General features: G+C 39.5%; 1 protein-coding gene across 7 annotated transcripts in view; it reads left to right on the top strand.

The window, feature by feature from the left end:
• Nucleotides 1–5,803: 5,803 nt before the first annotated feature.
• tnip1 (TNFAIP3 interacting protein 1) overlaps nt 5,804–17,877 on the top strand; it is a 49,432-nt gene continuing 37,358 nt past the window's right edge. For 2 of the 7 annotated variants that reach the window (XM_064955405.1, XM_064955404.1), the window contains exons 1-4: nt 5,806–5,918; nt 15,677–15,960; nt 16,457–16,514; nt 17,424–17,622. In XM_064955405.1, coding sequence (XP_064811477.1) covers nt 16,476–16,514; nt 17,424–17,622 — 238 coding nt within the window. In that variant the 5' untranslated portion in view covers nt 5,806–5,918; nt 15,677–15,960; nt 16,457–16,475. Of the gene's footprint in view, nt 5,919–15,676; nt 15,961–16,456; nt 16,515–17,423; nt 17,623–17,877 lie in introns of those variants that run through there. The other 5 variants (XM_064955403.1, XM_064955402.1, XM_064955409.1 and 2 more) reach the window with 5 other exon arrangements.

The following is a 17,877-nucleotide window of genomic DNA, read 5'->3' as shown; positions in this document are numbered from 1 at the left end:
GGTTTTTCACTGTCAACAGTTTCCCCGTGTGTCATCAAGAATGGTCCACCTCCCAAAGGACGTCCAGCCAAATCCCAACTGTGGGAAGCATCGGAGTCGACATGGACCATCGATGTGGAATGGGGGGTGGAACGGGGGGGGGGGGGGGTGCTACCCAATATTAGGAGAAGGTGTTCTTAATGTTTTGTGCACTCAGTGTATAGTTAGTTACGTGTACAGTTAGAATCAGTGGAGGCTGATGAGGGGATGTAGTAGTCTGATAGTGGAGGCTGCACAGTAGTCTGACATTCTATATTTTAACCACAGAAGGTTGGTGGCACCTTAATTGAGGCGGACGGGCTCGTGATAATGTCTGGAACGGAGTGAATGGAATGGCATCAAACACTGTAGAAACCATGTGTTTGAAATCATTCCACTTATTCCTCTCCAGACATTATCACGAGCCCGTCCTCCTCAATTAAGGTGCCACCAACCTTCTGTGGTTAAAATATAGAATGTCAGACTACTGTGACGAGGCCTCACAATGTCTCAATCTGCTGAATGTAATGAGCTGTATAATGTACTGTATGATGTACTGTAAGATGTACTGCATGATGTATGATGTACTGTATGATGTACTGTATAATGTATGATGTACTGTATAATGTACTGTATAATGTACTGTAAGATGTATAATGTACTGTATAATGTACTGTAAGATGTATAATGTACTGTAAGATGTACTGCATGATGTATGATGTACTGTATGATGTACTGTATAATGTACTGTATGATGTATGATGTACTGTATAATGTATAATGTACTGTATAATGTATAATGAACTGTATGATGTACTGTATGATATATGATGTACTGTATAATGTATGATGTACTGTATGATGTATAATGTACTGTATAATGTACTGTATGATATTTGATGTACTGTATAATGTACTGTATGATGTATAATGTACAATATGATGTACTGTATGATGTATGATTTACTGTATGATGTATACTGTACAGTATGATGTACTGTATGATGTATGATGTACTGTATAATGTACTGTATAATGTACTGTAAGATGTATAATGTACTGTATAATGTACTGTATGATGTATGATGTACTGTATAATGTATAATGTACTGTATAATGTACTGTATAATGTACTGTATGACGTATAATGTACTGTATAATGTACTGTATGATGTATAATGTACAGTATGATGTATAATGTACTGTATAATGTACTGTATGTTGTATAATGTACTGTGTGATGTATGATGTACTGTATGATGTATGATGTACTGTATGGTGTACTGTATGTTGTATGATGTACTGTATGATGTATGATGTACTGAATGATATATGATGTACTGTATGATTTATAATGGACTGTATAATGTACTGTATAATGTATAATGTACTGTATAATGTACTGTATGACGTATAATGTACTGTATAATGTACTGTATGATGTATAATGTACAGTATGATGTATAATGTACTGTATAATGTATAATGTACTGTATAATGTACTGTATGACGTATAATGTACTGTATAATGTACTGTATGATGTATAATGTACAGTATGATGTATAATGTACTGTATAATGTACTGTATGTTGTATAATGTACTGTGTGATGTATGATGTACTGTATGATGTATGATGTACTGTATGGTGTACTGTATGTTGTATGATGTACTGTATGATGTATGATGTACTGTATGATATATGATGTACTGTATGATGTATGATGTAATGTATGATGTATGATGTACTGTATGGTGTACTGTATGTTGTATGATGTACTGTATGATGTATAATGTACTGTATGATGTATGATGTACTGTATAATGTATAATGTACTGTATAATGTATGATGTACTGTATGATGTATAATGGACTGTATAATGTACTGTATAATGTATGATGTACTGTATAATGTACTGTATAATGTATGATGTACTGTATGATGTATAATGTACTGTATAATGTACTGTATGATGTATAATGTACAATATGATGTACTGTATGATGTATGATTTACTGTATGATGTATACTGTACAGTATGATGTACTGTATGATGTATGATGTACTGTATAATGTACTGTATAATGTACTGTAAGATGTATAATGTACTGTATAATGTACTGTATGATGTATGATGTACTGTATAATGTATAATGTACTGTATAATGTACTGTATGATGTATGATGTACTGTATAATGTATAATGTACTGTATAATGCATGATGTACTGTATGATGTATAATGTACTGTATAATGTACTGTATGATGTATAATGTACAATATTATGTACTGTATGATGTATGATTTACTGTATGATGTATACTGTACAGTATGATGTACTGTATGATGTATGATGTACTGTATAATGTACTGTATAATGTACTGTAAGATGTATAATGTACTGTATAATGTACTGTATGATGTATGATGTACTGTATAATGTATAATGTACTGTATAATGTATGATGTACTGTATGATGTATAATGGACTGTATAATGTAGGATGTACTGTATGATGTATAATGTACTGTATAATGTACTGTATGATGTTTGATGTACTGTATAATGTACTGTATGATGTATAATGTACAGTATGATGTATAATGTACTGTATAATGTACTGTATGATGTATAATGTACTGTACGATGTATGATGTACTGTATGATGTATGACGTACTGTATGGTGTACTGTGTGATGTATGATGTACTGTATGATGTATGATGTACTGTATGGTGTACTGTATGTTGTATGATGTACTGTATGATGTATGATGTACTGTATGATGTATGATGTACTGTGTGATGGACTGTATGATGTATGATGTACTGTATGATGTATAATGTACTGTGTTATGTATAATGTACAGTATGATGTATACTGTACAGTATGATGTACTGTATGATGTATGATTTACTGTATGATGTATACTGTACAGTATGATGTACTGTATGATGTATGATGTACTTTATGATGTATGATGTACTGTATGATGTATGATGTACTGTATGGTGTACTGTATGATGTACTGTGTGATGGACTGTATGATGTATGATGTACTGTATGATGTATAATGTACTGTATTATGTATAATGTACTGTATGATGTATACTGTACAGTATGATGTACTGTATGATGTATGATTTACTGTATGACGTATACTGCACTGTATGATGTATGATGTACTGTATGGTGTACTGTGTGATGTATGATGTACTGTATGATGTATGATGTACAGTATGATGTACTGTATGATGTATGATGTATTATGTACTGTATGATGTATGATGTACTGTATGATGTTTGATGTACTGTATGATGTATGATGTATGATGTACTATATGATGTACTGTATGATGTATGGTGTACTGTATGATGTACTGTATGATGGACTGTATGATGTATGATGTACTGTATGATGTATAATGTACTGTATGATGTATACTGTACAGTATGATGTACTGTATGATGTATGAAGTACTGTATGATGTATGATGTACTTTATGATGTATGATGTACTGTATGATGTATGATGTACTTTATGATGTATGATGTACTGTATGGTGTACTGTGTGATGTATGATGTACTGTATGATGTGTGATGTACTGTAATATGTATAATGTACTGTATGCTATATACTGTACAGTATGATGTACTGTATGATGTATGATTTACTGTATGTACTGCATTGTCGGAACTGGAAGCACAAGCATTTCGCTACACTCGCATTAACATCTGCTAACCATGTGTATGTGACAAATAAAATTTGATTTGATAATGTACTGTATGATGTATGCTGTACTGTATAATGTATGATGTACTGTATGATGTACTGTATGATGTATGATGTACTGTATGATATATGATGTACTGTATGATGTATGATGTACTGTATGATGTATGATGTACTGTATGATGTATGATGTACTGTATGATGTATGATGTACTGTATGATATATGATGTACTGTATGATGCATAATGTACTGTATGGTGTACTGTGTGATGTATGATGTACTGTATGATGCATGATGTACTGTATGATGTATCATGTACTGCATAACATATGATGTACTGAATGATATATGATGTACTGTATGATGTATAATGTACTGTATGATGTACTGTGTGATGTATGATGTACTGTGTGATGTATGATGTACTGTGTGATGTATGATGTACTGCATAACATATGATGTACTGAATGATATATGATGTACTGTATGTTGTACCGTATAACGTATGATGTACTGTATGATGTACTGTATGTGATGAGCTGTATTTGTGAGTGCAGCTGTTGTCAAGCCGTCTCAGAGTTAAAAGCGGAAAGAAGAAAAAAAGGGTTTTGAGAGAGGAGGAAATCCCCTACAACAGGCCAAGAAATCCATGGCAACATGTAGAGTGCAGTCTGCACCATGCAGCAGCCCAACATTGTTTATTTAAACTGCACCGTACAGCAGCCCAACTGTTCATTTAAACTGCACCGTGCAGCAGCCCAACACTGTTCATTTAAACTGCACTGTGCAGCAGCTCAACACTGTTCATTTAAACTGCACCGTGCAGCAGCCCAACACTGTTCATTTAAACTGCACCGTGCAGCAGCCCAACACTGTTCATTTAAACTGCACCGTGCAGCAGCCCAACATGGCTCATTTGAACTGCACCGTGCAGCAGCCCAACTTTTCATTTAAACTGCACCGTGCAGCAGCCCAACACTGTTCATTTAAACTGCACCATGCAGCAGCCCAACATGGCTCATTTAAACTGCACCATGCAGCAGCTCAACACTGTTCATTTAAACTGCACCGTGCAGCAGCCCAACACTGTTCATTTAAACTGCACCGTGCAGCAGCTCAACACTGTTCATGTAAACTGCACCGTGCAGCAGCTCAACACTGTTCATTTAAACTGCACCGTGCAGCAGCTCAACACTGTTCATGTAAACTGCACCGTGCAGCAGCTCAACACTGTTCATTTAAACTGCACCGTGCAGCAGCTCAACACTGTTCATTTAAACTGCACCGTGCAGCAGCTCAACACTGTTCATGTAAACTGCACCGTGCAGCAGCTCAACACTGTTCATTTAAACTGCACCGTGCAGCAGCTCAACACTGTTCATTTAAACTGCACCGTGCAGCAGCCCAACACTGTTCATTTAAACTGCACCGTGCATCAGCCCAACACTGTTCATTTAAACTGCACCGTGCAGCAGCCCAACACTGTTCATTTAAACTGCACCGTGCAGCAGCTCAACACTGTTCATTTAAACTGCACCGTGCAGCAGCTCAACACTGTTCATTTAAACTGCACCGTGCAGCAGCTCAACACTGTTAATTTAAACTGCACCGTGCAGCAGCTCAACACTGTTCATTTAAACAAAGACTACAACCTCACAATTATGCCTATTTCATGCTAATTATTATACATTCATAGATTTTTTTTAAGCCTTTATTTAACTAAGCAAGTTTAATATAAATGAGATTAAACTTGGTTATTAGGATTTGTACTGTATGGACATTCATTTCTGTGTTATGTAAACTAAATGTGCAAAGAGCCATTTAATGTAATTTCCAGCACACTTTAGTTTTGATTCATAAAGAGTACATTGCAACACTAGTATTCCTATGTGTAATATAACTAACAGATACAGCAACAGACTGGGGGTATTTTGTGTCTGTTTCGCTGGTTGTGTTGTTCACTTTAGGCAAGACTACACTACTGCGCAGTTAGACGGAACCCAGGTCGTCCTGCTCTGTTCTCTTCTGTTTAGGCTATGAACTATATCAGGCCCTTTCTCTATGTGGGAATTCCCCATGTCTCTCTAAAAACATTGAAATTGCTTCCCCCCCTATTCACAAATTTCCTTAAAATGCGTCTCTCGGACACACGCTCAATGTGTGGGTGAGTTTATGTTTGTTCGCTTTTTTCTAAATTGTATATATAGATGTAATTTTGTTTGATGTTATAAGATAGTTTGTCTAGGTTCTAAAGAGTCCTGTGTTGAAGCTTTTTGACTCTGACTTGGTCATGCTGAATGAATCATCTAATGTGCGTACATGGGCGAATCAAGTTAGTTTAAAAAAAATGATATTTGATTTGTGAATGATTGTTAATATTAAATAGGTTAATTTAATCAAGAATAAAAATATTATTATTTCAGACAAATACATCAAAAATATAAATATGATACTCTTCCAGTAATCTAAAATTCATGTTTTGATGTTTTATTTTACTAGGAAAGTCAGTTAAGAACAAATTCCTCCTTTCAATGAAAGCCTAGGAACAGTGGGTTAACTGCCTTGTTCAGGAGCAGAAAGACAGATTTTTAGCTTGTTAGCTCGGGGATTCAATCCAGCAACCTTTCGGTTACTGGCCCAACGCTCAAACCACGAGGCTTCCTGCCACCCCCAATGTAATATGTTATAAAAACATTTAATTCCATTTATGTGATGTCATAGTTTATCTTTGACTGATTTGATTTCAATAAATAAATGGCTTACCTTTAGTATGGGAGTAATTATAGGTCATATTTGTTGTTTAAAAAAAAATACATCCCGAAATTATAACATAACTTTCTGTAATCACTCCCCCCCCCCTCCCAAAAGAATTATAAACATGTTACTATTGGTGTGCATTAACAAGTAAATCTGAGTTATGATAAACAAACCCTATACTGAACAGTGCAAATATCAGCCAGCTTTTCCAGACTTCCATTCAGCACATATCCAACCAAGCTACAGTCCAGGTGTGGACTTTTCACAGTATTTTGTGCTTGAGGAGAAGCCAAAAGTGAGCCATGTATTACAGCAAATTCTTTGACGTTCATTCCTACAAAGAAGAAAATACATTGTGATAACTTTTGATATTTAAAATATATTAATTTAAACGTTTTTGTGAAACTTGAATGACCAAAGTACACAAGACCGAAATGAGAAACTGACCGTCTTCCCATGACCCAAATCATCCTCTCTACTCTACTCTATTCTATTCTACTCTACTGTGCTCTATTCTATTCTACTCTACTGTACTCTATTATACTCTATTATATTATACTCTACTGTACTCTACTGTACTCTAATATACTCTACTGTATTATACTCTACTCTGTTCTATTATACTCTATTATACTGTACTCTATTCTAATCTATTCTATTATACTTTACTGAACTCTTCTACTCTACTGTACTCTATTCTAATCTATTCTATTATACTTTACTGACCTCTATTCTACTCTACTGTACTCTATTCTAATCTATTATATTATACTTTACTGAACTCTATTCTACTCTACTGTACTCTATTCTACTTTACTGTACTCTATTCTACTGTACTCTATTCTACTCTATTCTATTATACTCTACTCTTCTCTAGTATACTCTACTGTACTCTATTCTACTCTATTCTATCCTGCTCTACTGTACTCTATTCTACTCTACTGTACTCTAGTCTACTCTATTCTAATATGCTCTACTGAACTCTCTTCTACTCTATTCTATCCTGCTCTACTGTACTCTATTCTACTCTACTGTACTCTAGTCTACTCTATTCTAATATGCTCTACTGAACTCTCTTCTACTCTATTCTATCCTGCTCTACTGTACTCTATTCTACTCTACTGTACTCTATTCTACTCTACTGTACTCTATTATACTCTATTATATTATACTCTACTGTACTCTACTGTACTCTAATATACTCTACTGTATTATACTCTACTCTGTTCTATTATACTCTATTATACTGTACTCTATTCTAATCTATTCTATTATACTCTACTGTACTCTATTCTACTGTACTCTATTCTACTCTATTCTATTATGCTCTACTGAACTCTATTCTACTCTACTGTACTCTATTCTACTTTACTGTACTCTATTCTACTGTACTCTATTCTACTCTATTCTATTATACTCTACTGTACTCTATTCTACTTTACTGTACTCTATTCTACTGTACTCTATTCTGCTCTATTCTATTATACTCTACTGTACTCTATTCTACTCTACTGTACTCTAGACTACTCTATTCTAGTATACTCTACTGTACTCTATTCTACTCTATTCTATCCTGCTCTACTGTGCTCTATTCTACTCTACTGTACACTAGTCTACTCTATTCTAATATGCTCTACTGAACTCTATTCTGCTCTATTCTATCCTGCTCTACTGTACTCTATTCTACTCTACTGTACTCTATTCTACTCTACTGTACTCTAGTCTACTCTACTCTACTGTACTCTACTCTACTGTACTCTATTCTACTTTACTGTACTCTATTCTACTGTACTCTATTCTACTCTATTCTATTATACTCTACTGTACTCTATTCTACTCTACTGTACTCTAGACTACTCTATTCTAGTATACTCTACTGTACTCTATTCTACTCTATTCTATCCTGCTCTACTGTACTCTATTCTACTCTACTGTACTCTAGTCTACTCTATTCTATTATGCTCTACTGAACTCTATTCTACTCTACTGTACTCTATTCTACTTTACTGTACTCTATTCTATTCTACTGTACTCTATTCTACTCTATTCTATTATACTCTACTGTACTCTATTCTACTCTACTGTACTCTAGTCTACTCTATTCTATTATACTCTACTGTACTCTATTCTACTCTATTCTATCCTGCTCTACTGTACTCTATCCTGTTCTACTGTACTCTATTATATTATACTCTACTGTACTCTATCCTGTTCTACTGTACTCTATTATATTATACTCTACTGTACTCTATCCTGCTCTATTCTATTCTACTCTACTGTACTCTATTCTACTCTACTGTACTCTATTCTACTCTATTTTACTTTACTGTACTTTATTCTGCTCTACTGTATTCTATTCTACTCTATTTTACTGTACACTATTCTACTCTATTCTGCTCTACCGTACTCTACTATTCTACTATATTCTGCTCTACCGTACTCTACTATTCTACTCTATTCTGCTCTACCGTACTCTACTATTCTACTATATTCAGCTCTACCGTACTCTACTATTCTACTCTATTCTGCTCTACCGTACTCTACTATTCTACTCTATTCTGCTCTACCGTACTCTACTATTCTACTATATTCTAAACCAGTGAGCCGATGTTCAAGATAAGCAATAAAACAAAATTACTCTTGTTCAGCAAGACAACTTTTTTTTTCTTGTTTCACAATATAAACATGTTTTGTTGGTTACGTAACGCCAAATGTAAATTTTTGCAGCGCAAGAAGATTAATGTTGTCGAAAAACAGATTTGATTCAGCTTTAGCTCAGCGGGCTAACATTGTCTTTAGTCCCAACTGGGTTTGAACCTAGGTTGTCTGCGTGACACACAACTGGGTTTGATGGAAAGGGAAGAATGAAAAGATAGCAGTGTGCCAAGTTTTAACCACTGTGATGGTTACCTGGCCTGACATGAGTGAACTGTTGTGTCGCCACCAGGGCCACAAACAAAGTTTTTCAGTCTTGTAGGCTTTAAGGTTGGATATGGCCAGGGTTGGCTAGGTTCCTTTCTAAATGTAATCCGTTACAGTTTCTAGTTACCAGTCCAAAATTGCAATCAGTAATGTCAATTTTGGATTACCCAAACTCAGTAATGTAATCTGATTACATTCAGATGACCTTCCCTTTAAGAGGTATTAATTAGAAGACAAAAGGATCCATAAAGCACATTTGGTACGTTATCATAGTGGTCCCTGATTTGTAGTCAGATTCGCTGAGGTGGAACAAACTTAAACTTGCGCTTTTTTTCAATGCTGTTTTGAATGTCATTTAGAAAACATCCTTTCAGAATTTAAAAGTAATCCAAGAAGTAATCATCTAGTTTTTCAAAAGTAGCGATAATCTGATTACAATATGTTTGCTGGTAATGTAACTGATTACAGTTACAGTTTTTTGTAATCAAATTACATTACTCCTCAACCCTGAATATGGTGTCCAATGGGTCCGACAGACCATAGAGAATGAGAGAGGCCTCTAGTGGCCAAAAGGCTGTGTTAGCATGGCCAGCTCAATTTAGGGCTTCCACCATTTTAATGTAGTCAACTAGTTGGACTTCCAACTTCATTGACTGATCCCTGTTGGTGACTCTGTAGGACTCATGTCCAACCGGGTCATCAGGAGGGATCAGCCAATCATGAAGAAGAAAATGTATGTCTTCAAAATGGAGATAGCCTCAATGACGCTGCCCATGCTGTCACAGACGCCATAATGGCACAGATACAAAAATTAGTGCTCTATCTATCTCTATGGTGCAGATGCACCGTCTCACCTATTTTGGTCAATAGCAGTTCATGTTTAGGCATTATTTTATTTTCATTATTGGTTTTGGTTGCATCTAGCGTTTGGAGGTCACCCATCATGAGATTCCAATCTTTATCAAGGTTGTTCCAAAGTTCATTGTGCATAGATAGAACATCATGAAAATAATAATTGAGCCTATTGTAGAGCTTTTAAAGAAGTAGTCTGTGACTGTACTACAGCCTCTGCCTAGAGGTGTGGAGCTGTAAAGGAGTAGTGCCGTCTATGTGACTGTACTACAGCCTCTCCCTAGAGGTGTAGAGCTGTAAAGGAGTAGTGAATGTGTGACTGTACTGCAGCCTCTCCCTAGAGGTGTAGAGCTGTAAAGGAGTAGTGAATGTGTGACTGTACTACAGCCTCTCCCTAGAGGTGTAGAGCTGTGAAGGAGTAGTGAATGTGTGACTGTACTACAGCCTCTCCCTAGAGGTGTAGAGCTGTAAAGGAGTAGTGAATGTGTGACTGTACTACAGCCTCTCCCTAGAGGTGTAGAGCTGTGAAGGAGTAGTGAATGTGTGACTGTACTACAGCCTCTCCCTAGAGGTGTAGAGCTGTAAAGGAGTAGTGAATGTGTGACTGTACTACAGCCTCTCCCTAGAGGTGTAGAGCTGTGAAGGAGTAGTGAATGTGTGACTGTACTACAGCCTCTCCCTAGAGGTGTGGAGCTTTAAAGGAGTAGTGAATGTGTGACTGTACTACAGCCTCTCCCTAGAGGTGTAGAGCTGTAAAGGAGTAGTGAATGTGTGACTGTACTACAGCCTCTCCCTAGAGGTGTAGAGCTGTAAAGGAGTAGTGAATGTGTGACTGTACTACAGCCTCTGCCTAGAGGTGTAGAGCTGTGAAGGAGTAGTGAATGTGTGACTGTACTATAGCCTCTCCCTAGAGGTGTAGAGCTGTGAAGGAGTAGTGAATGTGTGACTGTACTATAGCCTCTCCCTAGAGGTGTGGAGCTTTAAAGGAGTAGTGAATGTGTGACTGTACTATAGCCTCTCCCTAGAGGTGTGGAGCTTTAAAGGAGTAGTGAATGTGTGACTGTACTATAGCCTCTCCCTAGAGGTGTAGAGCTGTGAAGGAGTAGTGAATGTGTGACTGTACTATAGCCTCTCCCTAGAGGTGTAGAGCTGTGAAGGAGTAGTGAATGTGTGACTGTACTATAGCCTCTCCCTAGAGGTGTGGAGCTTTAAAGGAGTAGTGAATGTGTGACTGTACTATAGCCTCTCCCTAGAGGTGTGGAGCTTTAAAGGAGTAGTGAATGTGTGACTGTACTATAGCTTCTCCCTAGAGGTGTAGAGCTGTGAAGGAGTAGTGAATGTGTGACTGTACTACAGCCTCTCCCTAGAGGTGTGGAGCTTTAAAGGAGTAGTGAATGTGTGACTGTACTACAGCCTCTCCCTAGAGGTGTAGAGCTGTGAAGGAGTAGTGAATGTGTGACTGTACTACAGCCTCTACCTAGAGGTGTGGAGCTGTGAAGGAGTAGTGAATGTGTGACTGTACTACAGCCTCTCCCTAGAGGTGTGGAGCTGTAAAGGCGTAGTGAATGTGTGACTGTTACTACAGCCTCTAACTAGAGGTGTGGAGCTGTAAAGGCGTAGTGAATGTGTGACTGTTACTACAGCCTCTACCTAGAGGTGTGGAGCTGTAAAGGCGTAGTGAATGTGTGACTGTTACTACAGCCTCTACCTAGAGGTGTGGAGCTGTAAAGGCGTAGTGAATGTGTGACTGTTACTACAGCCTCTACCTAGAGGTGTGGAGCTGTAAAGGCGTAGTGAATGTGTGACTGTACTACAGCCTCTACCTAGAGGTGTAGAGCTGTGAAGGAGTAGTGAATGTGTGACTGTACTATAGCCTCTCCCTAGAGGTGTAGAGCTGTAAAGGAGTAGTGAATGTGTGACTGTACTACAGCCTCTCCCTAGAGGTGTAGAGCTGTGAAGGAGTAGTGAATGTGTGACTGTACTACAGCCTCTACCTAGAGGTGTAGAGCTGTGAAGGAGTAGTGAATGTGTGACTGTACTACAGCCTCTACCTAGAGGTGTAGAGCTGTGAAGGAGTAGTGAATGTGTGACTGTACTACAGCCTCTCCCTAGAGGTGTAGAGCTGTAAAGGCGTAGTGAATGTGTGACTGTACTATAGCCTCTCCCTAGAGGTGTAGAGCTGTAAAGGAGTAGTGAATGTGTGACTGTACTACAGCCTCTACCTAGAGGTGTAGAGCTGTGAAGGAGTAGTGAATGTGTGACTGTACTACAGCCTCTCCCTAGAGGTGTAGAGCTGTAAAGGAGTAGTGAATGTGTGACTGTACTACAGCCTCTCCCTAGAGGTGTGGAGCTTTAAAGGAGTAGTGAATGTGTGACTGTACTACAGCCTCTCCCTAGAGGTGTAGAGCTGTAAAGGAGTAGTGAATGTGTGACTGTACTACAGCCTCTACCTAGAGGTGTAGAGCTGTAAAGGAGTAGTGACGTCTATGTGACTGTACTACAGCCTCTCCCTAGAGGTGTGGAGCTTTAATGGAGTAGTGAATGTGTGACTGTACTACAGCCTCTCCCTAGAGGTGTAGAGCTGTGAAGGAGTAGTGAATGTGTGACTGTACTACAGCCTCTACCTAGAGGTGTAGAGCTGTGAAGGAGTAGTGAATGTGTGACTGTACTACAGCCTCTGCCTAGAGGTGTAGAGCTGTAAAGGAGTAGTGAATGTGTGACTGTACTACAGCCTCTACCTAGAGGTGTAGAGCTGTGAAGGAGTAGTGAATGTGTGACTGTACTACAGCCTCTACCTAGAGGTGTAGAGCTGTGAAGGAGTAGTGAATGTGTGACTGTACTACAGCCTCTACCTAGAGGTGTAGAGCTGTGAAGGAGTAGTGAAGTCTATGTGACTGTACTACAGCCTCTCCCTAGAGGTGTAGAGCTGTGAAGGAGTAGTGAATGTGTGACTGTACTACAGCCTCTCCCTAGAGGTGTAGAGCTGTGAAGGAGTAGTGAATGTGTGACTGTACTACAGCCTCTCCCTAGAGGTGTAGAGCTGTAAAGGAGTAGTGAATGTGTGACTGTACTACAGCCTCTCCCTAGAGGTGTGGAGCTTTAAAGGAGTAGTGAATGTGTGACTGTACTACAGCCTCTCCCTAGAGGTGTAGAGCTGTGAAGGAGCAGTGAATGTGTGACTGTACTACAGCCTCTCCCTAGAGGTGTAGAGCTGTAAAGGAGTAGTGAATGTGTGACTGTACTACAGCCTCTCCCTAGAGGTGTGGAGCTTTAAAGGAGTAGTGAATGTGTGACTGTACTACAGCCTCTCCCTAGAGGTGTAGAGCTGTGAAGGAGCAGTGAATGTGTGACTGTACTACAGCCTCTCCCTAGAGGTGTGGAGCTTTAAAGGAGTAGTGAATGTGTGACTGTACTACAGCCTCTACCTAGAGGTGTGGAGCCGTGAAGGAGTAGTGAAGTCTATGTGACTGTACTACAGCCTCTGCCTAGAGGTGTGGAGCTTTAAAGGAGTAGTGAATGTGTGACTGTACTACAGCCTCTGCCTAGAGGTGTAGAGCTGTAAAGGAGTAGTGAATGTGTGACTGTACTACAGCCTCTCCCTAGAGGTGTGGAGCTTTAAAGGAGTAGTGAATGTGTGACTGTACTACAGCCTCTCCCTAGAGGTGTAGAGCTGTGAAGGAGCAGTGAATGTGTGACTGTACTACAGCCTCTCCCAAGAGGTGTAGAGCTGTAAAGGAGTAGTGAATGTGTGACTGTACTACAGCCTCTCCCTAGAGGTGTGGAGCTTTAAAGGAGTAGTGAATGTGTGACTGTACTACAGCCTCTCCCTAGAGGTGTAGAGCTGTGAAGGAGCAGTGAATGTGTGACTGTACTACAGCCTCTCCCTAGAGGTGTAGAGCTGTGAAGGAGTAGTGAAGTCTATGTGACTGTACTATAGCCTCTCCCTAGAGGTGTAGAGCTGTGAAGGAGCAGTGAATGTGTGACTGTACTACAGCCTCTCCCTAGAGGTGTGGAGCTTTAAAGGAGTAGTGAATGTGTGACTGTACTACAGCCTCTACCTAGAGGTGTGGAGCCGTGAAGGAGTAGTGAAGTCTATGTGACTGTACTACAGCCTCTGCCTAGAGGTGTGGAGCTTTAAAGGAGTAGTGAATGTGTGACTGTACTACAGCCTCTGCCTAGAGGTGTAGAGCTGTAAAGGAGTAGTGAATGTGTGACTGTACTACAGCCTCTCCCTAGAGGTGTGGAGCTTTAAAGGAGTAGTGAATGTGTGACTATACTACAGCCTCTGCCTAGAGGTGTAGAGCTGTAAAGGAGTAGTGAATGTGTGACTGTACTACAGCCTCTGCCTAGAGGTGTAGAGCTGTGAAGGAGTAGTGAATGTGTGACTGTACTACAGCCTCTCCCTAGAGGTGTAGAGCTGTAAAGGAGTAGTGAATGTGTGACTGTACTACAGCCTCTACCTAGAGGTGTAGAGCTGTGAAGGAGTAGTGAATGTGTGACTGTACTACAGCCTCTCCCTAGAGGTGTGGAGCTTTAAAGGAGTAGTGAATGTGTGACTGTACTACAGCCTCTACCTAGAGGTGTGGAGCTGTAAAGGCGTAGTGAATGTGTGACTGTACTACAGCCTCTACCTAGAGGTGTGGAGCTGTAAAGGAGTAGTGAATGTGTGACTGTACTACAGCCTCTACCTAGAGGTGTGGAGCTGTAAAGGCGTAGTGAATGTGTGACTGTACTACAGCCTCTACCTAGAGGTGTAGAGCTGTAAAGGAGTAGTGAATGTGTGACTGTACTACAGCCTCTACCTAGAGGTGTGGAGCTGTAAAGGCGTAGTGAATGTGTGACTGTACTACAGCCTCTCCCTAGAGGTGTGGAGCTTTAAAGGAGTAGTGAATGTGTGACTGTACTACAGCCTCTCCCTAGAGGTGTAGAGCTGTAAAGGCGTAGTGAATGTGTGACTGTACTACAGCCTCTCCCTAGAGGTGTGGAGCTTTAAAGGAGTAGTGAATGTGTGACTGTACTACAGCCTCTACCTAGAGGTGTGGAGCTAATAGCTAGAATCCATAGTTGCTACATCATTTTTTTTGGACTAATAAATGAATTATGTATACCCATTGATTCTTGAAGAATACAATTGGTAAATGCCTCATGAGATTAGTTTAACTGTTGTACCCCATCTGAACCCGAAATATAAACTTGTTTTACTCCAATGTTTGTAAACAACTTAAAAGTAAACTAACACTGTATAGCCTCATAACGATAAATTATATCATGGATGGTCAGTCCTCCTTGCATCTATAGCTCTGTCTATGAATTGGAGAATGGTTACATGACTCCAGGTCCATATCAGAGGCGTGATAACAAAGCGTGCTGTCTGCTTTGTTATTGTTTCAGCTCACCGTTGTAGCTTTGAAGCCCTGGTGGTAACCGGTCAAAGCCTTACTCTGACTGTAGTCGTGCAGTCCCAATCCCTACATTACCAAGGTTTGGAGCAAAACCCTGCACTGTCTCTTTAAAGATTACACCAGTCTGTGTCAAGCGTCTGCATTGGTCGGCCCGGTTGTCAACCACAGCTGTTTACATCAGACGAGAGCGAGGTGGACTTTCCCAGGTTACAGCAGAGACCACTTCCGCAATTGGTTGTCTGGGCAAATCGAAGGAGCCACTGAAGCAGAAAGGTAGCTAACACAAGCAAACGATCTCTTTGTTCTTTGGTTACCATGAAATTGATTTAAAGCTGGCTAGCTACGTTATCAGGAAACACACTGGTTTTGATGCGTAGCAAATGGCTAGTTAACGTTAGTTAGTTATCTGTAAAATATCATCTGTCATGTTAGCTAGTATTTGCATGACAATCAGCTAACGGGTTAGCCAGGTTATCTTGTAGAAATACTTTGACAGATAGCTAGCTAACGGATAATATGAATTAGCTATCGTTCAAGTAAGCATAATGTTAGCTTGCTAAACAGTCTGATGTCCTACTTGTTAGCTGACGGTTTTCCAACATCCTAGCATATAGCAACTGATGACTAACGTTAGCTAGCTTCATGGCTAGTCATTAACTAAACTAGTGTAACAGTCGGATGTCGCTACTAACTACTGAACCGAGACAGATGTTGTTCTCGCTTATCATCTAATCAGGGACCTTTATCTTTTCTGGACTGGACACTTTAGCCGTCTCTCCTAATCAATAATGAACGAAGAAAGAAAGAGAGGCCGAAAAGACGCCAGAGTGAGTTGGATGATGATGATGATGATGATGATGTGGTGTTGTAACGTGAGGTTGATGTCATCACATCTCATGACAACATCCAGCTTCAATTGGTTTGAATGATGAAGTTTTCTAAAAGAATGTCTTGTCTTTCATTTCATTATTATATTTTGCAACGGATTTCAACTGCACTAGCAAGGGTCTTTCAAATCATCTGGTTACTGTACAAAGTCTTTGTTTCTCATCTGTCTGGCTGGAAGTTCCGTTTAAATATTGCATGGTCATTTTTCTGCGGGCCATTCTCCAGTGTGGCATTGTTACATCCTTGTTATCACTGAATAAATTGAACATATTGGTGTGTGTAAGTTACACATTCAAGTGATTATGTCTCAATAGCTTTTGCAGAAATCCCATTTTGATGGCGGCGTTAAAGACTCTTTACTTTGTAAATGGTTTAGGGTGGGGAACCAACACAATGCTTGTTATATAACCAAACTTCTTCCCCTGTATGAGGTTAGTACTTCTCCTCCTGTATTAGGTAGTATGAGGTTAGTACTTTTCCTCATGTATGTGGTATGCATTTTGTTATGGCAGACTTAACATCTCAATGTATATTAGTTTCTGCCTTAGCCTTGTGTGATATAGCTATTGACTTAGCCTGGTCCCAGATCAGTTAGTTAACTCCTTGTCACTCATTGCCATGCCAAGGAGTTGATGTGATGGTAAAAACAGATCTGGGATTTGGCTACTGAAGTCTAGGTTCTCCCATGACAAACGGTAAACATGACATCAGCCTATTTCCCCATGCTGTCACAGACGTTACTGAGCACAGTCAAAACACATTCCCTCACTGAAACCTCCCACACAGCTCTGCCTCTCTTCTTCTACTGGTTCTTTCCTATTGACGTTTCTGTTCTGTTGTTCTGCCAGTTCCCAGCACCATGCCTGGTAAGTGAATCCGTGGCAATGGAAGGAAAAGGGCCCTATCGTATCTACGACCCAGGCGGGGGCGAGGCTAAGCCCAGGGAGACCAGGGAGGAGGGCAGCAGCGGTGGAGGGGGAAGCTACAGACTACTACTGGAAGAGAACAGCGTGCTCCGAGAGAGGATGAAGGGACTCAAGAGCTTAGGTCCGTAACTGCTTTTGTGATATATACTACCTCTCTGGTCTAGATCACCAGCTCTTTATTAGGATCCTAATCTGATATATATATACTACCTCTCTGGTCTAGATCACCAGCTCTTTATTAGGATCCTAATCTGATATATATATACTACCTCTCTGGTCTAGATCACCAGCTCTTTATTAGGATCCTAATCTGATATATATATACTACCTCTCTGGTCTAGATCACCAGCTCTTTATTAGGATCCTAATCTGATAT

The sequence above is a fragment of the Oncorhynchus masou genome, chromosome 32, assembly GCF_036934945.1.
Source record: "Oncorhynchus masou masou isolate Uvic2021 chromosome 32, UVic_Omas_1.1, whole genome shotgun sequence".
Classification (NCBI taxonomy): Eukaryota; Metazoa; Chordata; class Actinopteri; order Salmoniformes; family Salmonidae; genus Oncorhynchus; species Oncorhynchus masou.
This window is presented reverse-complemented; position numbering and strand designations above follow the sequence as displayed.